Source organism: Coregonus lavaretus (genome assembly GCF_964263955.1).
Source record: "Coregonus lavaretus genome assembly, chromosome: 10".
In the NCBI taxonomy this organism is placed as follows: domain Eukaryota; kingdom Metazoa; phylum Chordata; class Actinopteri; order Salmoniformes; family Salmonidae; genus Coregonus; species Coregonus lavaretus.
In genome coordinates, this window is record NC_139997.1 from 44,351,386 (window position 1) to 44,373,247 (window position 21,862).

The following is a 21,862-nucleotide window of genomic DNA, read 5'->3' on the forward strand; positions in this document are numbered from 1 at the left end:
TTTCTCATAAGACCAATATCATATTCATTAGTAAGCAGAATGTGTCGCTGTAGACCGTGGAAAATAAACGTAATTATTTTCTTCTGCAATTCCTCCTTTGGTGTCTGGCAACCATTGCGGGTATAGGCTTTGTAAGAATGGCGTGAACTCGTATTTGTAAAAGAGCGTTTTACCTAAAATAGGGGAGTTGATCGCTTTGACTTACCTAGTTATTTATGGTTTTCTCGTTAATGAACACTGCAAGTTGCACATGAACCGTGGATAACAATGGGCCTCTTCGTCCATGGCTTTATCTGGATTCGGATTCTGCTACTTCTTTGGTTCTGGGATTTATCTTCCGGTCAGATTGTCTGTTCTGTCTCAGAGGATGTGAACAAGGGAACCGTCATTGGGAATATAGCCAAGGATCTCAATCTCAATGTTCATGATCTGGAATTATGTATGTTTCAGATTGTAGCCGGATCCAACAAGAAGTATTTTGAGGTAAATTTAAAGACTGGTGTTCTGTTTGTTAATGACAGAGTCGACCGCGAGGAGTTGTGCCTCAATTCTCAGACATGCTCCATGTATATAGAAGCCATTGTGCACAACCCTGTGAGACTTTACCGTGTTGAAATAATAATTTTAGACATCAATGACAATTCTCCATCATTTCCTTTTAAAGAACATATTTTGAATATAACTGAGTTCTCGTCTACAGGAGAGAGATTCTCCCTTCCTATGGCCAGTGACCCTGATGTTGACAGCAATACAGTAAAAACCTACAAGCTGAATCCAAATGAGCACTTCTCCCTGGATGTACAAAGCGGTGGAGAGCAAAGTGTGTCTGCTGAGTTAGTGTTACAGAAAACTTTAGACAGAGAGAAACAGGCTGTGATAAAACTGACTCTGACTGCTGTAGATAGAGGGAATCCTCCCAGATCCGGGACTCTGCAGATAGTAATGAATGTTATGGACGCTAATGATAACACCCCAGTGTTTAGTAAACTCGTCTACAAGGTGAAGGTTAAAGAGAATGTATCGTTTGGAACTAAATTAATCACTCTGTCCGCAACGGATTTAGACGAGGGTTTGAATAGTGAAGTGTTATATTCTATCATCAGACACGGAAATAGCAAAGTTACAGATTTATTCTCAATTGATGCCGATACTGGGGCTTTAAGTGTGAAAGGTCCTCTTCATTATGAGGAAACCAGTGTTGTTGAGTTGCGTATCCAAGCAAAAGATAAAGGCCAGCCTCCAAAAAGTACGCAATGTAAAGTTTTAGTGGAAATTATTGATGTGAATGACAATGTTCCAGAGATATCAGTGACTCCACTGATGGACACAGTTAAAGAGAACAGTAAACGCGGTGCTGCTATTGCTTTGATTACTGTCACTGATAAAGATGGAAGTAAAAACGGAGTGGTGCATTGTCACATCTCAGAATCAGTCCCTTTTAAATTAGAATCCTCCTACAAAAACTATTACTCCTTAGTAGTGGATGGAGCTCTAGATAGAGAGAGCGCTTCTCAGTACAATATCACAATCACTGCTACGGATGAAGGGACCCTACGTCTCTCCAGCACAAGTGTTATTACTGTACACATTTCTGATGTGAATGACAACCCGCCCCGTGCTCATCGCCATTGTGTCAGTATCAGTGATATTTCTAATGAGCCTCATCAGTTTAATAGTTGTACAATGCCACAGGACAGACGGCAGTTTCAGCAGGTACAACGCCCCAATGATCACTGCACACCCTGACGGGAGCTGGTCTTACTCCAAATCTACTCAGCAGTATGACGTGTGCTTTAGCTCTGACACACTGAAGAGTGACATAGTAGTTTTCCACACGCCATTTCCACCTGTTGATGGTGAGCTGATCAGTATTAATGGAGGAGACACTTATCAAAGGACACGAACACTCCCTAACACAGAAAAGGTAAGAAAATATATATTTAGTTTTTTCCAAAGTTTACAAAATGTTTGAAAGTGTTAGAGCAGTGCTTGTGAACCCGACCGAGGTTCGAGCCCTGGTGGTTTCAGCACCACGCCGGTGGACAGCGACCCCGCGCGAGAAACTGTCCCCTTCAGCAGATTGGTGAGTTAGTTGTCCTTTCCCTAATTTCCTAATCTTTGAGGAGGTTTGAGCTTTCAATTATAGTCTTGTTGTGTTGTTGCTCAGAAATGTTGCATCTTTAGAGTAGTGTCGTTTACCATGACACATGTATATTATTATTACTGAACCCTGCATAATTTCAACAACCAAAAAGTTTCTTACAATATTATTGTTGCCTACTGTTGATGAACAGCTGTCAAGCTATTTGGTTATATTTGTCTGTCAAAGTGCTATTGATTATAGCAAACTATCCAGACATTCACATTTTATTTGGTAATTTACTGCTCCTGAAGATAACGTTGATTTCAGTAGTTTCTAGCTGTCAATCAAAACTGATATCACATTTGAACGGTATAATGAAAGACATGATGCACTCTGATTGTTGTACTTTCTCATATGACCAACATAATATCCATCAGTAAGCACAAGGTGTCGCTGTAGACCGTGGGGGAATTTTTAATTTTTTTATTTTTTTTCAACTCCTCCTACGGTGTCTGGCATTCATTGCAGGAAGGGCTTTGTCATAATAGCATGCACTTGTATTCGTGAAGGAGTGTTTTGCATGCGGTAGAGGAGTTGATCGCGTTAACTTATACATGCTTTTTTGATGATTTCCCTATTAATAATTATTGCAAATTGCACATGAACCGTGGATAACAATGGGCCTCTCTGTCCATGGATGTATTTTGATTCGGATTCTGCTTCTTCTTTGTTTCTGGGATTTATCTTACGGTCAAGTGGTCTATTCTGTCTCAGAGGAGGTGAACAAGGGAACCGTTGTTGGGAATATAGCCAAGGACCTCAATCTTAATGTTCAGGAACTGGAGTTTCGTATGTTTCAGATTGTATCCGGAACTAACAAGAAGTATTTCGATGTGAATTTAAAGACCGGTGCTCTGTTTGTGAAGGAAATAATCGACCGAGAGGAACTCTGTATGACCAGTCAAAAATGCTCTCTAAACTTGGAGGCCATTGCACAGAACCCTCTCAACATGTATCGTTTAGATATACAAGTATTAGATATCAATGATAACGCACCTTCATTTCATATTAGTGATCATACATTGAATATAACAGAATCTACCTCTCCAGGTGAAAGATATCCCCTACCAAGGGCTAATGATGCGGATATAGGCAGTAATTCAGTGAAAACCTACAAGCTGAGCCCAAATGAACACTTCTCTCTGGATGTACAGAGCGATGGAGAGCAGAGTGTGTCTGCGGAGTTAGTGTTACGTAAAGCTTTAGACCGAGAGAAACAGGCTGTGATCCGGCTCCTATTGACTGCAGTTGATGGAGGGAAACCTGCAAAATCTGGGACTCTTCAAATAATAGTGAATGTGATAGATGTGAACGATAATAGTCCAGTCTTCAGCAAACAATTGTACAAAGTACGTGTGTCGGAGAATCTACCTATTGGCACACTTATAATAAAACTGAACGCAACCGATGTGGACTCAGGACTAAATGGGGAAATAGTTTTTTCTTTGATTCATCACGGCGATCAGAAAGCATTGGATGTTTTTCAAATAAACCCAGCTACTGGTGAAATTACAATGAAGGAAGTGATTGATCACGAAGAGAATGCTGCGTTTGAGCTGCACGTACAGGCCAAAGACAGGAGTTATAGTCCTCGCACAACGCACTGTAAAGTCTTAGTTGAAGTGATAGATGTCAATGACAATGTTCCAGAGATATCAGTAACTTCAATGATGAATGCAGTCAGAGAGGATGCAAGATCAGGTACAGCAGTTGGTTTAATAACAGTATCTGATAAAGATGGGGGTGTAAATGGAAAAGTACACTGTCAAATAATAGGATCTGTTCCATTCAAATTGCAATCCTCCTATAATAACTATTACTCATTAGTAGTAGATGGATCTCTAGATAGAGAGAGTGGTTCCCAGTACAATGTGACCGTTATAGCTACAGATGAAGGCATCCCACCTCTCTCCAGTACCACTGTCATTACTGTTTATGTCGCTGACGTGAATGACAATGCCCCTCGCTTTTCAGAACCCATAATTAATGTATATCTGAAGGAGAATAGTCCCGTTGGAGGGCTTATTGCCAGCTTGACTGCGCATGATCCAGACATGAATGAAAATGCTCAGATGTCTTATTCGTATTTAGAAGGCAATAATGGAATACCGTTGTCTACAATTATAAATATAAACTATTTAACTGGTGAACTATTCAGCCTACGGTCATTCAACTACGAGGAGGTGAAGAAGTTCGAGATCCAAGTTCAGGTCACAGACTCTGGTGTTCCTCCACTAAGCAGCAACGTCACTGTCAACGTTTTTATCCTGGATGAGAATGACAACAGTCCTGTGATTCTCCCGCCCTATTCTGACCACGGCTCCGTTAATTCTGAGAACATTCCCTATTCTGCTGAAGCGGGCTACTTTGTGGCCAAGATCAGGGCTGTAGACGCAGACTCTGGTTATAATGCACTGCTTTCTTATCACATCTCTGAACCAAAGGGGACCAATCTATTCAAAATTGGATCCAGCAACGGAGAAATAAGGACTAAGAGACGCATGAGTGACAATGACTTAAAAACTCACCCGTTAGTCATTTTGGTGTCTGATAATGGAGAACCTTCCCTGTCTGCAACTGTGTCTATTGATGTTGTGGTCGTTGAAAGTACAGGTGACATGCAGACAACTTTCAGACAACTTACTGTAAAGGAGGAGAGTTTCTCAGATTTAAATATGTATCTGCTCATCGCCATTGTGTCAGTTTCAGTGATATTTCTACTGAGCCTCATCAGTTTAATAGTTGTAAAATGCCACAGGACAGACGGCAGTTTCAGCAGGTACAGCGCCCCAATGATCACCACACATCCTGACGGGAGCTGGTCTTACTCCAAATCTACTCAGCAGTATGACGTGTGTTTTAGCTCTGACACGCTGAAGAGTGACGTAGTAGTCTTCCCCACGCCGTTTCCACCTGCTGATGGTGAGCTGATCAGTATTAATGGAGGAGACACTTTTCAAAGGACACGAACGCTTCCCAATAGCGAGAAGGTAAGGACCCTTCATTATAAAAGCATACTATGTACAATCTATTTACCAAAATTGTTTTTGAATAGAGTTAGGCCTACCTTGTTTAACTTTTCTGCCTTCTGGATATGAATCACTTTGTTGAAACAATACTTTCATAATTTGGGGTTTATATGGTGTAAATGTTATGGTTATTTGTAGGTCAAAGGGAGAACTCGTTTAAGAAGCACTTTTCTTTTGACTTCAGCACCACTGGGGTGGAAAGCAACAGGACTGTGTCACTGGTGGTTTTTAAAAACACACGTTTCACGTCACACCGTGTCGCTGCAGACCGTGAATATGAAGATTGTTTCTCAGTCTGGTGCCACTCCCTCTATGGCTTGTCATGAGCTGGGAGGGCTTTGTACAAATCCAGGATACATCGCACTAGGTTTGTGTTTTATACAAGAGAGTATTCTCACTGCGTTTTGGGCGTTTTGTGTCTTATATTTTGATGGTAGATAACACTAGTTTCAGAACCGAATTATCGATGTTTGACAGTAACAACTGAACCGTGGATAACGATGGGCCTCTTTGTTCATGCATGTATTTTGATTTGGATTCAGCTTTTTCTTTGTTTCTGGGATTTATCATCCGGTCAGATTGTCTATTCTGTCTCAGAGGAGGTGAACAAGGGAACCGTTGTTGGGAATATAGCCAAGGACCTCAATCTCAATGTTCAGGAATTGGAGTCTCGTATGTTTCAGATTGTATCCGGATCTAACAAGAAGTATTTTGATGTAAATGTTAAGACTGGTGCTCTGTTTGTGAACGAGAGAATCGACCGAGAAGACCTATGTGTGACAAGCAAGAACTGTGCCTTAAATTTAGAGGCCCTAGCACAAAACCCGCATAGTCTTTATCGGATCGAGATAGAGATTTTGGATACAAATGACAACGCACCATTTTTCTCAGTTAATACACTTCCAATGAATATTACAGAGATTGCTATTTTAGGAGACAAATTCCTCTTACCCATTGCCAAAGATCCAGATGTTGGTAGTAACTCGTTAAATAGCTACAATCTGAGTCCAAATGAACACTTCTCTCTTGATGTACAGAGCGGTGGAGAGCAGAGTGTGTCTGCGGAGTTAGTGCTAAAGAAAACTTTAGACCGAGAGAAACAGGCTGTGATCCGGCTGACACTGACTGCAGTTGATGGAGGAAAACCTCCTCGGTCAGGGACATTACAGATAGTGGTAAACGTTATGGATATAAATGACAATAATCCAATCTTCAGCAAGCCTCTTTACAAAGTGAAAGTGAATGAAAATTCGCCGGTAGGAAAAAAAGTCACTTCTCTTCTTGCTTCGGATTTAGATGAAGGAGTAAATGGTGAAGTAATATATTCTCTAGTTGGACATGGGGCTGAAAACGAAGCTCTATTTTCTATCGTTCCTGAGACAGGGGTGATTGAGGTAAAGGGAGTGATTGACCATGAACAAAATGCTGCGATTGAGTTAAGAGTCCAAGCAAAAGACAAGGGTATTCCACCTAGGAGTACACGTTGTAAAGTCTTAGTTGAAGTTATTGATGAGAATGATAACACTCCAGAAATATCAGTGACGTCCCTCATTGACACTGTTCGCGAGGATGTGAAAACAGGCACAGCTGTTGCCTTAGTCACAGTCACTGACAAAGATGGGGGTAAGAATGGATTAGTTCAGTGTAACATTGCAGGCTCCTGTCCTTTCAAGTTGCAGTCTTCATATAAGAATTACTATTCTGTATTAGTCGATGGGCCACTTGACAGAGAACTTGTTTCACTGTATAATGTAACCATTGTTGCAACAGATGAGGGATCCCCACCTCTCTCCAGCACCAGTGTTATTAGTGTGCACATTTCTGATGTGAATGACAATGCGCCTCGCATTTCAGAGCCCATAATTGTGAATTTAAAAGAAAACAGTCCAGTTGGAGGTCATATTGCCAGCTTGACTGCGAATGATTTAGACATAAATGAAAATGCTCAGATGTCTTATTCATTGTTAGATGGCAATGATGGAATACCCTTATCCACAATGGTAAAAATGTACTCTTTAACTGGTGAGATATACAGCATGCAGTCATTTAACTATGAAGAAGTGAAAAAGTTCCAGTTCCAAGTTCAGGCCACAGACTCTGGTGTTCCTCCACTAAGCAGCAACGTTACTGTCAACGTTTTTATCCTGGATGAGAATGACAACAGTCCTGTGATTCTCCCGCCCTATTCTGACCACGGCTCCGTTAATTCTGAGAACATTCCCTATTCTGCTGAAGCGGGCTACTTTGTGGCCAAGATCAGGGCTGTAGACGCAGACTCTGGTTATAATGCGCTGCTTTCTTATCACATCTCTGAACCAAAGGGGACCAATCTATTCAGAATTGGAACCAGCAACGGAGAAATAAGGACTAAGAGACGCATGAGTGACAATGACCTAAAAACTCACCCGTTGGTCATTCTGGTGTCTGATAATGGAGAACCTTCCCTGTCTGCGACTGTGTCTATTGATGTTGTGGTCGTTGAAAGTACAGGTGACATGCAAAAAACGTTCAGACAACTGCCTGTTAAGGATGAGATTTTCTCAGATTTAAATCTGTATCTGCTCGTCGCTATTGTGTCAGTATCAGTGATATTTCTACTGAGCCTCATCAGTTTAATAGTTGTAAAATGCCACAGGACAGACGGCAGTTTCAGCAGGTACTGCGCCCCAATGATCACCACACATCCTGACGGGAGCTGGTCTTACTCCAAATCTACTCAGCAGTATGACGTGTGTTTTAGCTCTGATACAATGAAGAATGACGTAGTAGTTTTCCCCACGCCGTTTCCACCTGCTGATGGTGAGCTGATCAGTATTAATGGAGGAGACACTTTTCAAAGGACACAAACACTTCCCAACACAGAGAAGGTAAGGATAACTTTTTATTAGGAATATTTTTTTGTAATGGTTTTGTGTATTTAATTTTTTTACTGACATTATTGTCTTGTGTGAAATTAAGTCCCTTCTAACTTGACAAATGTAATGGGTACGGTATAGTTTGGGTAAAATTCAGCTCCAAATTGATGCAGCATGTAGCTTTTCAATTCAACACCATGGACAGCGACATGTGGCTACTTTGGTTAGTGTCAGTCTCATTCTTGCTCACGTTTTCTAGATAAAACTGCAGCAAAGTTGTGTCGTATTCTCCTCTAACAGATAAAGGTATGAACCTGTCAGAACATTGTAGTTTTTAGTTGTTTAATGTAAAACTGAAAACTGTAAAGACATTTAAATGTAGGCCTATGTGCACACCACTAAGGTAAGGTAAGCAAGAAGTTACATTTTTGGAGGAAAGTGTTGTTCATTGGATACATTTGTTTGTTTGTTTTGTAGGCATTCCTTATGTTATATCTATATATAGGTTTTATTATTAGTTAGACTGTCTTGTACACATTCATAGATAAAAGCTGAATTACAGTATACCGACAAAAATGTGAAAAAAATAAAAAGGAGATTCAAGTTAGTTGAAAAATATAGAGAGTAAAGTGTAGTCTTGATAGCTTCGGATGGTGCCTGCTCTTGGTTAAGGCCTCTATTTGTCTGGCAGCCGAGTTGGATTGTACTAGCCTTGGAAGGGACAGGTTTAATGATGGTGGTGGTGGAGCTGGAGTTGGCTAGCCGGTCCTGACGTTGTTCTCAGTCCCCAGCCCTCTGTAGTCACTGAACGACTCCTCCACTATCGATGTGTAGCACCCATTTGGGTGATGCTTCTTCTGCTGCCGATACTGGCGCTAAAAGCTCACCACACATCAGTCCAGTGTAAAGTCACCCGCTGCCATCTCTACACTGCAGTCCTGTCACTTTGGGTGGGGGTAACTAGAAGCCGGTGGTGCTGAATGCATATTTTGAATGCAAACAGTAGACCGCTATAGCTAGTTAGCTAGCTAGTTTAGCAAAGCAAGCAAATCGATCTGCTACCATGTATGCAATTCTGTTGATACCAATATTTCGATTAACGAAGATACTACATTTTTACTAATTTTAAAGAAAAAACAACAGTAAAAGCACGTGGTGTTGCTGTAAACCGTGATTATATTGTGTTGATCGGGTTCCTCCTTCCTCCCCGAACTTCCACTGCTCAAGGTACAGTCAAGCGAGTTTGGTGAGACGAGAATGACCTTGAGATGTACTGTATGTAGAAAGAACCGTGGTATACTAATCGAGAGATTGTTCTTAACGATACTTTGCAATATAATGAATCTATCATAAACAACTTAGGCCTACAGAAGAATCAGGAGCGATGGGATAGCGATGGGCCTTTCCGGCATTGTGGATATTGTTGGATTCTGGTTGTGCTGCTTCTTGGTTTCTGGGATTTCTCTTCCAGTCAAATAATATATTTTGTCTCAGAGGAGGTGAACAAGGGAACCATTGTTGGGAATAAAGCCAAGGACCTCAATTTCAATGTTCAGGAACTGGAGTCTCGTATGTTTCAGATTGTATCCGGATCCAACAAGAAGTATTTTGATGTGAACCTGAACACTTTTGTTTTGTTTGTGAATGAGAGAATCGATCGTGAAGAGTTGTGTGACACCAACGTGCAGTGTTCTTTGAATGTACAGGTCCTTGCGCACAATCCTCTGTAGCTCAGTTGGTAGAGCATGGTGCTTGCAACGCCAGGGTTGTGTGTTTGATTCCCACGGGGGAATGACTAAATGACTAAAATGTAAATATTTTTCGGCCTGAAATTGAGATATTGGACACAAATGATAATGCACCTGGTTTCTTAGAAAATTCCCTGACATTAAATGTTTCCGAAAACGGCGCTGCAAAAGAGTGATTTCTTCTGCCAGTGGCTGAGGATGCGAATGTTGCATTAATTCGGGAAAACCTACAAGCTGAGTCCGAATTAACATTTCTCTCTGGAAGTACAGAGCGGTGGAGAGCAGAGTGTGTCTAACGCGTTGGTGCTACAGAAGCTTTAGACAGAGAGAAGCAGGCTCTGATAAAGCTCATACTAACTGCTGTTAATGGAGGAAAACCTCCTTCGATCCGGGACATTACAGACCATTGTACATGTCATGGAAATAGATGACAACAATCCACATCTCAGCAAACCTCTCTACAAAGTGAAAGTTGCAGAGAATGTTTTCATTGGAACCAAAATAATATATCTCACTGCATTAGATTTGGATGAGGGTATCAATAGTGACATTGTTTACACTTTTGTTGGCAACAGTTATGAAAAAGGATCTAGTATATTTGCTATTGACACGCATACTGGGGATGTATCAGTGAAAGGTCATGTCAATTATGAAGAAAACGTTGGGATTGAGTTGCGTGTCCAGGCTGCAGACCAAGGCCAACCTCCAACATCTACTCATTGTAAAGTGTTGGTGGAAGTAGTCCATATAAATGACAATGCTCCATAGATAGCAATAACATCACTCATGAGCACAGTAAGAGAGGATGCCAAGTCTGGCGCTGCTGTTGCTTTAGTAACGCTGTCAGATAAAGATGAGGGTGAAAATGGAAAAGTGACTTGTCAGATAAGTGGTACTGTTCCTTTCAAACTGCAGTTTTCTTATAAAAATCACTACTCTTTAGTTGTAGACGGGCCTCTGGACAGAGAGAAATGTTCTCAGTACAATATCACTATTATTGCTATGGATGAGGGGACCCCACCTCTCTCCATCACCAGTGTTGTTACTGTACACATTTCTGAAGTGAATGACAACCCACCCCGTTTTCCAGAACATCTTATTAACGTGTATTTAAAGGAGAATAGTCCAGTGGTAGGTCTGATAGTGTAAATGCGTATAATTAAGATGAAATTGAAAACGCGTATCTATTCTATACCGGAAAGTAAAAGTGATAATATATCGCCCTCCACAATAGTCAACATTAACTCCATAAGTTGTGAAATATACAACAGTTAGTCTTTTAATTATGGTTTTCCTCCACTAAGCAGCAACGTCACTGTCAACGATTTTATCCTGGATGAGAATGACAACAGTCCTGTGATTCTCCCGCCCTATTCTGACCACGGCTCTGTTAATTCTGAGAACATTCCCTATTCTGCTGAAGCGGGCTACATTGTGGCCAAGATCAGGGCTGTAGACGCCGACTCTGGTTATAATGCGCTGCTTTCTTATCACATCTCTGAACCAAAGGGGACCAATCTATTCAGAATTGGATCCAGCAACGGAGAAATAAGTACTAAGAGACGCATGAGTGACAATGACTTAAAAATTCACCCGCTGGTCATTTTGGTGTGTGATAATGGAGAACCTTCCCTGTCTGCGACTGTGTCTATTGATGTTGTGGTTGTTGAAAGTACAGGTGACATGCAGACAACTTTCAGACAACTGCCTGTAAAGGAGGAGAGTTTCTCAGATTTAAATCTGTATCTGGTCATCGCCATTGTGTCAGTATCAGTGATATTTTTACTGAGCCTCATCAGTTTAATAGTTGTAAAATGCCACAGGACAGAAGGCAGTTTCTGCAGGTACAGCGCCCCAATGATCACCACACACCCCGACGGGAGCTGGTCTTATTCCAAATCTACTCAGCAGTATGACTTGTGTTTTAGTTCTGACACACTGAAGAGTGACGTAGTAGTTTTCCCCACGCAGTTTCCACCTGCTGATGGTGAGTTGATCAGTATTAATGGAGGAGATACTTTTCAACGGACGGGGACTCTGCCAAAGAGTGAGAAGGTAAAGAGAACTGACAAATTATTATAATCTATAAAGTTTTTCAATTAAACATTCTACTTTTTTGTTTAATTGAAAAACTTCTAAATCCTTTCTTAGTTGTTGAGACAGTCCAAATTGTAAATGGTTACGGTTTTGATCAGGTAAAATACAGAGCCAAAAAAAAAAAGGTGTTTAGCGTTTCAATTCAGCACCAGGGACAGCGACATACGGCTACTTGCTTTGGTTTGGGTCAGCCTCATTCTTCGTCACAAGATTTTGGCAGCAAAGTTGCTTTCTATTCTTCTCTTTTGGTTGATTTTGTGAACCTGACAAAATATTGTTGTTTTTGGTATGGTAAAAACATAAATGTCTGGCGGACATTTATGTTAGATTATTATCAGCAGCCACATTGAAGTTTCACGGGTAATTTTGTAACCACATATTGTCATATGCTAGCTAGTCTGTCACTACATAATATACTTGGTCATGTTAGCGAAGGCCGCAGAACTCTTAGCCTAATTGTTTGGATACCCATGCGTAATTACGCATAACCAACAATACTTTTTTTTTGCAGGACGAAAATGCGTTTTTGTCATAATTTCGACCTTTGTTTGAAATAGTACTCTATTAAGGTCTAACTTTGGCCACAAATGATTCGTTAAGAGTCACGGTGGTGCAGATAGCATACTTCCAGTGTTGCCAATAGGTTTTGCGCTGTATACATACAAAAACACATGATGTCGCTGTTGACCATGAAAGTTATTTATATCAGGCGGAATGGTTGGACTCCTCCTCCTGTGAATACTGTAAAAAGGTTTCGAGTTAAAACCAGTGATGGGCATTTCGAGGAGAGAATGGTGATATTGCATCCAAGTCCACTGTACTAGGCTATATAGATTAGTTGTGAATATAGTCATATTTAGTTGGACATTATTACTATGATCATCGTTACCTTGTGCAATGATGGATCTGTGTAACAATAGAAGACGTGTTTGGATACAGTTTCTTCTGCTGCTTTGTTCATGGGGATTGTGTTCCGGACAATTCGTATATTCCGTCTCAGAGGAGGTTGATAAAGGCACATTTGTTGGAAATATCGCCAAAGACCTCAATCTGAACGTGCGGGAACTGGAATTGCGAGAGATTCAGATTGTAACCGGATCCGAAAGAAGGTATTTTGATGTTGACACAAAGACAGGAGTTCTTTTTGTGAATGACAGAATTGACAGAGAGCCTCTCTGTCCGAATTCCGTAAAGTGCTCCATAGCTGTAGAGGTCATATTAAATAATCCTGTACATATTCATCGTATTGAAGTGAACATTTTGGACATAAATGACAACGTACCATTATTTCTAGAAGGCATTCACGTTGTCAATATAACTGAATCTGCTTTTCCAGGCGACAGATTTTCATTACCGTTCGCCAGTGACGCGGATGTTGGCAGTAACTCGGTTAAGAGCTATAAACTGAGCCCAAATGAACACTTCTCTCTGAATGTTCAGAGCGATGGAGACCATGGTGTGTCTGCTGAGTTGGTGCTACAGAAAGCTTTAGACCGAGAAAAACAGGCTGTGATCAAACTCTTACTGACTGCCGTTGATGGAGGGAAACCATCACGATCCGGGTCCCTACAGTTAGTAATTAATGTGATAGACGTGAATGACAATACTCCAACTTTCAGCAAGCTTTTGTATAAAGTTCAAGTGATAGAAAATGTTGCACCTGGAACTTTAATTCTGACCTTAAATGCCACAGATTTAGATGAGGGGGTGAACGGTGAGATTGCATTTTCATTCACTGATAAAGGTGAATTTAATCGTGTTTTTGCAATCAACCAGCACACAGGTGAAATAACAATTAAAGGGGGGTTAGATCACGAGGAGAACCCTGCGTTTGAAGTTCGTGTTCAAGCAAAAGACAAAGGCCATTCACCAAGGAGTGCCCTTTCTAAAGTCCTAATTGAAATACTTGATGTGAATGATAATGCGCCCGAGATAATAGTGACATCGCTTCCTGGCGCGGTCAGAGAGGATGCGAAGAAAGGAACAGTTGTGGCGTCAATAACTTTGGTTGACAAAGATGGTGCTAAAAATGGAATGATCAAATCCGACATAATTGGAGATGTCCCTTTTAAATTACAGTCTTCCTATAAGAACTATTACTCTTTAGTGGTAGACGGGCCTCTAGACAGAGAGAGTGTCTCTCTTTATAATGTAACTATTAAAGCCACTGATGAGGGGACCCCACCTCTCTCCAGTACTAGTGTTATTACTGTACACATTTCTGATGTGAATGACAACGCCCCGCGCTTTCCAGAGCCCATAATTAACTTTTATATAAAGGAGAATAGTCCAGTGGCGGTTTGTGTTGGCAGCGTGACAACAAATGACCCTGATATAAATGACAACTCTCAAGTGACTTATACTTTATCAGAAAGCAAAAAAGACTCACATTTGTCAACATTTTTAAACTTAAATTCTCTAACTGGCGAGTTGTTCAGCATGCAGTCGTTCAACTACGAGGAGACGACAACATTTCAGTTTCAAATTCAAGCCACAGACGCTGGTGTTCCTCCACTAAGCAGCAATGTCACTGTCAGTGTTTTTATCCTGGATGAGAATGACAACAGTCCTGTGATTCTCCCGCCCTATTCTGACCACGGTTCCATTAATTCTGAGAACATTCCCTATTCTGCTGAAGCGGGCTACATTGTGGCCAAGATCAAGGCTGTAGACGCAGACTCTGGATATAATGCGCTGCTTTCTTATCACATCTCTGAACCAAAGGGGACCAATCTATTCAGAATTGGAACCAGCAACGGAGAAATAAGGACTAAGAGACGCATGAGTGACAATGACTTAAAAACTCACCCGCTGGTCATTCTGGTGTCTGATAATGGAGAACCTTCCCTGTCTGCAACTGTGTCTATTGATGTTGTGGTCGTTGAAAGTACAGGTGAAATGAAGACAACTTTCAGACAACTGCCTGTTAAGGAGGAGAGTTTCTCAGATTTAAATCTTTATCTGCTCGTCGCCATTGTGTCAGTATCAGTGATATTTCTACTGAGCCTCATCAGTTTAATAGTTATAAAATGCCACAAGACAGACGGCAGTTTCAGCAGGTACAGCGCCCCGATGATCACCACACACCCTGACGGGAGCTGGTCTTACTCCAAATCTACTCAGCAGTATGACGTGTGTTTTAGCTCGGACACACTGAAGAGTGACTTAGTAGTTTTCCCGACACCGTTTCCATCTGCTGATGGTGAGCTGATCAGTATTAATGGAGGGGACACGTTTCCAAGGACTCGAACGCTGTCAAATATTGAGAAGGTAAGGAAGGCTAACCTTTCATAACAAATTTTGTTTTTGTCATTGCATTGTCGGTTTTTTTTCTGAGAAGTTATTATTATCTAGCGCACACATTCTACATATTTTTCATGAATTGTTCTCTTTTTACTTGATGAGACAGTTGAAATTGTCTGGGTAGGGTTTTGGTTAGGTAAAACATAGCTCTTAATTGATTAGGTGTTTGGTGCTTTAATTCAGCACCATGGACAGCGACAGTAGGCTACTTGCTCTGGTATAGTGCCTTCAGAAAGTATTCACAACCGTTGACTTATTCCACATTTTGTGTTACAGCCTGAATTCAAAATGGATCAGATTTTTTATTTTTTTTCCCTCACCCATCTACATTGATCACAATATAGTAGCCATATGTAGGAAAACCAAAGCTCCAAAGGCTGGGCCTAATATAGTGTATAAGAGGTCATACAATACGTTTTGTAGTTGTTGTTTTTGTAATGTAAATAATATTTGTTGGTGCGTGGTGTGTAAGGCGATATGACATTAAGAATGATAGTAAAATGCTTTGGAGCACCTTAAATGAAATTTTTGGGAAAAATACAATCTCAGCTCCATCCTTCATTGAATCAGATGGCTCATTCATCACAAAACCAACTGACATTGCCAACTACTTTAATGATTATTTCATTGGCAAGATTAGTAAATTTAGGCATGACATGCCAGCAACAAACGCTGACACTACACATCCAAGTATATCTGACCAAATTATGAAAGACAAGCATTGTAATTTTGAATTCTGTAAAGTGAGTGTGTAAGAGATGAAATAATGATTGTTGTCTATCAACAATGACAAACCACCGGGTATTTACCATATTTTCAATTTAAGCCTACTAGAATGTGTGTGCCCCAAGGCTTGGAGGGAAGCAAAAGTAATTCCGCTACCTAAGAATAGTAAAGCCCCCTTTACTAGCTCAAATAGCCGACCAATCAGCCTGTTACCAACCCTTAGTAAACTTTTGGAAAAAATTGTGTTTCACCAGATACAATGCTATTTTACAGTAAACAAATTGACAAGAAACATTCAGCACGCTTATAGGGAAGGACATTCAACAAGCACAGCACTTACACAAATGACTGATGATTGGCTGAGAGAAACTGATGATAAAAATATTGTGGGGGCTGTTTTGTTAGACTTCAGTGCGGCTTTTGACATTATTGATCATAGTCTGCTGCTGGAAAAACATATGTGTTATGGCTTAAAACCCCCTGCTATATTGTGGATAAAGAGTTACCTGTCTAACAGAACACAGAGGGTGTTCTTTAATGGAAGCCTCTCCAACATAATCCAGGTAGAATCAGGAATTCACCAGGGCAGCTTTCTAGGCCCCTTACTTTTTTCAATCTTTACTAATGACATGCCACTGGCTTTGAGTAAAGCCAGTGTGTCTATGTATGCGGATGACTCAACATTATACACGTCAGCTACTACATCGACTGAAATGACTGCAACACTTAACAAAGAGCTGCAGTTAGTTTCAGAGTGGGTGGCAAGGAATAAATTAGTCCTAAATATTTCTAAAACTAAAAACATTGTATTTGGGACAAATCATTCACTAAACCTCAACTAAATATTGTAATTATTAATGTGGGAATTGAGAAAGTTGAGGTGACTAAACTGCTTGGAGTAACCTTGGATTGTAAACTGTCATGGTCAAAACATATTGATACAACAGTAGCTAAGCTGGGGAGAAATATGTTCATAATAAAGCTATGCTCTACCTTCTTAACAGCCCTATCAACAAGGCAGGTCCTACAGGCCCTAGTTTTGTCGCACCTGGACTACTGTTCAGTCGTGTGGTCAGGTGCCACAAAAAGGGACTTAGGAAAATTGCAATTAGCTCAGAACAGGGCAGCACGGCTGGCCCTTGCATGTACACAGAGAGCTAATATTAAAAATATGCATGTCAATCTCCCCTGGCTGAAAGTGGAGGAGAGATTGACTTCATCACTACTTGTATTTATGAGAGGTATTGACATGTTGAATGCACCGAGCTGTCTGTTTGAACTACTGGCGCACAGCTCGGACACCCATGCATACCCCACAAGACATGCCACAAGAGGTCTCTTCACAGTCCCCAAGTCCAGAACAGACTATGGGAGGTGCACAGTACTACATAGAGCCATGACTACATGGAACTCTATTCCACATCAAGTAACTGATGCAAGCAATAAAATTAGATTTAAAAAACAGATACAAATACACCTTCTGGAACAATGGGGACTGTGAAGCAACAAAAACATAGGCACAGACACATGTACAGTGGGGGAAAAAAAGTATTTAGTCAGCCACCAATTGTGCAAGTTCTCCCACTTAAAAAGATGAAAGAGGCCTGTAATCTTCATCATAGGTACACGTCAACTATGACAGACAAATTGAGATTTTTTTTCTCCAGAAAATCACATTGTAGGATTTTTAATGAATTTATTTGCAAATTATGGTGGAAAATAAGTATTTGGTCACCTAAAAACAAGCAAGATTTCTGGCTCTCACAGACCTGTAACTTATTCTTTAAGAGGCTCCTCTGTCCTCCACTCGTTACCTCTATTAATGGCACCTATTTGAACTTGTTATCAGTATATAAGACACCTGTCCACAACCTCAAACAGTCACACTCCAAACTCCACTATGGCCAAGACCAAAGAGCTGTCAAAGGACACCAGAAACAAAATTGTAGACCTGCACCAGGCTGGGAAGACTGAATCTGCAATAGGTAAGCAGCTTGGTTTGAAGAAATCAACTGTGGGAGCAATTATTAGGAAATGGAAGACATACAAGACCACTGATAATCTCCCTCGATCTGGGGCTCCACGCAAGATCTCACCCCGTGGGGTCAAAATAATCACAAGAACGGTGAGCAAAAATCCCAGAACCACACGGGGGGACCTAGTGAATGACCTGCAGAGAGCTGGGACCAAAGTAACAAAGCCTACCATCAGTAACACACTACGCCGCCAGGGACTCAAATCCTGCAGTGCCAGACGTGTCCCCCTGCTTAAGCCAGTACATGTCCAGGCCCGTCTGAAGTTTGCTAGAGTGCATTTGGATGATCCAGAAGAGGATTGGGAGAATGTCATATGGTCAGATGAAACCAAAATATAACTTTTTGGTAAAAACTCAACTCGTCGTGTTTGGAGGACAAAGAATGCTGAGTTGCATCCAAAGAACACCATACCTACTGTGAAGCATGGGGGTGGAAACATTATGCTTTGGGGCTGTTTTTCTGCAAAGGGACCAGGACGACTGATCCGTGTAAAGGAAAGAATGAATGGGGCCATGTATCGTGAGATTTTGAGTGAAAACCTCCTTCCATCAGCAAGGGCATTGAAGATGAAACGTGGCTGGGTCTTTCAGCATGACAATGATCCCAAACACACCGCCCGGGCAACGAAGGAGTGGCTTCGTAAGAAGCATTTCAAGGTCCTGGAGTGGCCCAGTCTCCAGATCTCAACCCCATAGAAAATCTTTGGAGGGAGTTGAAAGTCCGTGTTGCCCAGCGACAGCCCCAAAACATCACTGCTCTAGAGGAGATCTGCATGGAGGAATGGGCCAAAATACCAGCAACAGTGTGTGAAAACATTGTGAAGACTTACAGAAAACGTTTGACCTGTGTCATTGCCAACAAAGGGTATATAACAAAGTATTGAGAAACTTTTGTTATTGACCAAATACTTATTTTCCACCATAATTTGCAAATAAATTCATTAAAATCCTACAATGTGATTTTCTGGATTTTCTTTTCTCATTTTGTCTGTCATAGTTGACGTGTACCTATGATGAAAGTTACAGGCCTCTCTCATCTTTTTAAGTGGTAGAACTTGCACAATTCGTGGCTGACTAAATACTTTTTTTCCCCACTGTCTACACACACTGTCAGCGGGTGCTGTAGGTGGGTGTGGTGTGGGAATCAGGCGCAGGACGCAGAAGATAAGTCCAAAAGACTTTAGTAATGCACACTCAAAACATGATCCAACAGCCCGGAGGCGAGAAAATGCGCACACAGGCGTAAACAAAAGGGCGCACTAAACATGTGCGAAAAATACTCTCCTACACAAAGGAGGCAAGCTACAATAGCGCACTGTAAATAGTAGCGCACCAACACGACAGCGAAAACAATCACACACAACACCTGACAAACACAACGAGAACTTATAGGACACTAATGACGCTAAACGACAACAGGTGTACATAATCCAGACAAAACCAAACGAACATAGAAACATACAACGGTGGCAGCTAGTATTCCGGAGACGACAAACGCCGAAGCCTGCCCGAGCAAGGAAGAGAGGCAGCCTCGGCCGAAACCGTGACAGTACCCCCCCCTTGACGCGCGGCTCCAGACGTGCGCCGACTCCGGCCTCGGGGACGACCAGGAGGACGCGGAGCAGGGCGCGTCGGGTGACTACGGTGGAATTCTGTCAGGAGAGACGGGTCCAAAATGTCTCTCCTCGGTACCCAGCACCGTTCCTCCGGGCCGTACCCCTCCCACTCCACCAGATATTGGAGACCCCCCATCCGACGTCTCGAATCCAAGATGGACCGCACGGAGTACGCCGGTGCCCCCTCGATGTCCAATGGGGGCGGAGGAGTCTCCTTGATCTCATTTTCCTGGAGTGGGCCAGCTACCACCGGCCTGAGAAGAGACACATGGAACGAGGGGTTAATACTTTTATACTCAATAGGTAGTTGTAATCTGTAACACACCTCGTTCAATCTTCTCAGGACTTTAAACGGCCCCACAAACCGCCGACCCAGTTTCCGACAGGGCAGGAGGAGGGGCAGGTTTCTGGTAGAGAGCCAGACTCGATCACCAGGTGCGTACACCGGTCCCTCACTGCGGTGGAGATCGGACAAGCCTTTTGACGACGGAGGGCCCGCTGCAGGTGGACGTGTGCAGCGTTCCACGTCTCCTCCGAGCGCCGCACCCACTCATCCACCGCAGGAGCCTCGATCTGGCTCTGCTGCCAAGGTGCCAGAACCGGCTGGTAACCTAACACACATTGGAAAGGGGTTAGGTTAGTGGAGGAATGGCGTAGGGAATTCTGGGCCATTTCTGCCCAGGGAACGTACCGTGCCCACTCCTCCGGCCGGTCCTGGCAGTATGATCTAAGAAACCTACCCACATCCTGGTTCACACGTTCCACCTGCCCATTACTCTCCGGATGGTAACCCGAGGTGAGGCTCACCGAGACCCCCAACCGCTCCATAAAGGCTCTCCAGACTCTGGAGGTGAATTGGGGACCTCGATCAGACACAATATCCTCGGGTACCCCGTAGTGCCGGAAAACATGGGTGAATAGAGCTTCGGCGGTCTGTAGGGCAGTAGGAAGGCCCGGCATAGGGAGCAAACGACAGGCCTTAGAGAACCGGTCCACAACGACCAGTATAGTAGTATTCCCCTGTGAGGGAGGAAGGTCAGTGATGAAGTCCACCGAGAGGTGAGACCATGGTCGTTGTGGAACGGGCAGGGGTAGTAACTTACCCCTAGGCAGATGTCTAGGCGCCTTACACTGGGCGCACACCGAGCAGGAGGAGACATAAACCCTCACATCCCTCGCCAACGTGGGCCACCAGTACTTAGCACTAAGGCAGTGCACTGTCCGGCCTATACCAGGATGTCCAGATGAGGGTGACGTGTGAGCCCAATAGATCAATCGATCCCGAACCTCGAGCGGAACGTACGTCCGACCCTCCGGGCATTGAGGAGGACTAGGGTCGGTGCGCAACGCCCGCTCGAGTTCAGCATCGACCTCCCACACTACCGGTGCCACCAGACAAGACTCCGGCAGTATGGGAGTGGGCTCCACGGACCTCTCCTCCGTGTCATACCGCCGAGATAGTGCGTCTGCCTTACCGTTCTGTGACCCAGGGATGTACGTGATCTTAAATACGAACCGGGTCAAAAACATATTCCACCGCGCCTGGCGAGGGTTCAGTCTCCTAGCTGCCCGGATGTACTCCAGGTTACGGTGGTCAGTCAAAATGAGGAAAGGGTGTTGAGCCCCCTCAAGCCAGTGCCTCCACACCTTTAGGGCCTGTACCACGGCTAACAGCTCCCTGTCCCCTACGTCATCATTTCGCTCCGCCGGACTGAGCTTTTTGGAATAAAAAGCACAGGGGCGGAGTTTAGGTGGCGTGCCGGACCGTTGCGAAAGCACGGCTCCTATACCGGCCTCTGACGCGTCCACCTCTACCTGAAATGGTAAAGAGGGATCCGGATGCGCCAGCACCGGAGCCGAGGTAAACAGGTCCTTCAGCCTCCCAAAAGCCCTGTCCGCCTCGACTGACCACTGCAAACGCACCGGACCCCCCTTCAAAAGAGACGTTGTGGGAGCTGCCACCTGTCCAAAACCCCGGATAAACCTCCGGTTGTAATTCGCAAACCCCAAAAACTGCTGCACCTCCTTCACAGTGGTTGGCGTTTGCCAATTACGCACGGCTGACACCCGGTCAACCTCCATCTTCACCCCTGACGCAGACAACTGATAACCCAAAAAGGAGATCGACTCCTGGAAAAACAGACACTTCTCTGCCTTGACATACAGGTCGTGCTCCAACAGCCTCCTCAACACTCGGCGCACCAGAGCCACATGCTCGACTCGGGTAGACGAGTACACGAGAATGTCATCTATGTACACGACCACCCCCTGCCCCTGCATGTCCCTGAATATCTCATCCACGAATGATTG

The 21,862-nt window shown here is 43.0% G+C and overlaps 2 protein-coding genes and 1 pseudogene across 3 annotated transcripts; all 3 read left to right on the forward strand.

Annotated features, from left to right (window-relative positions):
- Nucleotides 1-267: 267 nt before the first annotated feature.
- On the forward strand, nt 268-8,592 carry LOC311136349 (uncharacterized protein; the record flags this gene model as incomplete). The annotated part of the gene is made up of 3 exons (XM_084170456.1): nt 268-1,596; nt 4,090-5,133; nt 5,715-8,592. The coding sequence occupies 3 exons, from the start codon at nt 268-270 to the stop codon at nt 8,058-8,060; spliced, it is 4,719 nt and encodes a 1,572-aa protein (XP_084026582.1). The 3' UTR covers nt 8,061-8,592.
- Nucleotides 8,225-15,166, forward strand: LOC311136350 (protocadherin alpha-3-like; the record flags this gene model as incomplete). Its single annotated transcript, XM_084170457.1, has 3 exons — nt 8,225-8,250; nt 9,499-9,696; nt 13,039-15,166. 3 exons carry the CDS (start codon nt 8,225-8,227, stop codon nt 15,164-15,166), a joined length of 2,352 nt encoding a protein of 783 aa, XP_084026583.1.
- LOC311135767 (protocadherin alpha-3-like) lies at nt 9,884-11,857 on the forward strand (annotated as a pseudogene). The gene is made up of 3 exons: nt 9,884-9,892; nt 10,046-10,906; nt 11,051-11,857. The product of its transcript is annotated as a protocadherin alpha-3-like (transcript).
- Nucleotides 15,167-21,862: the final 6,696 nt, after the last annotated feature.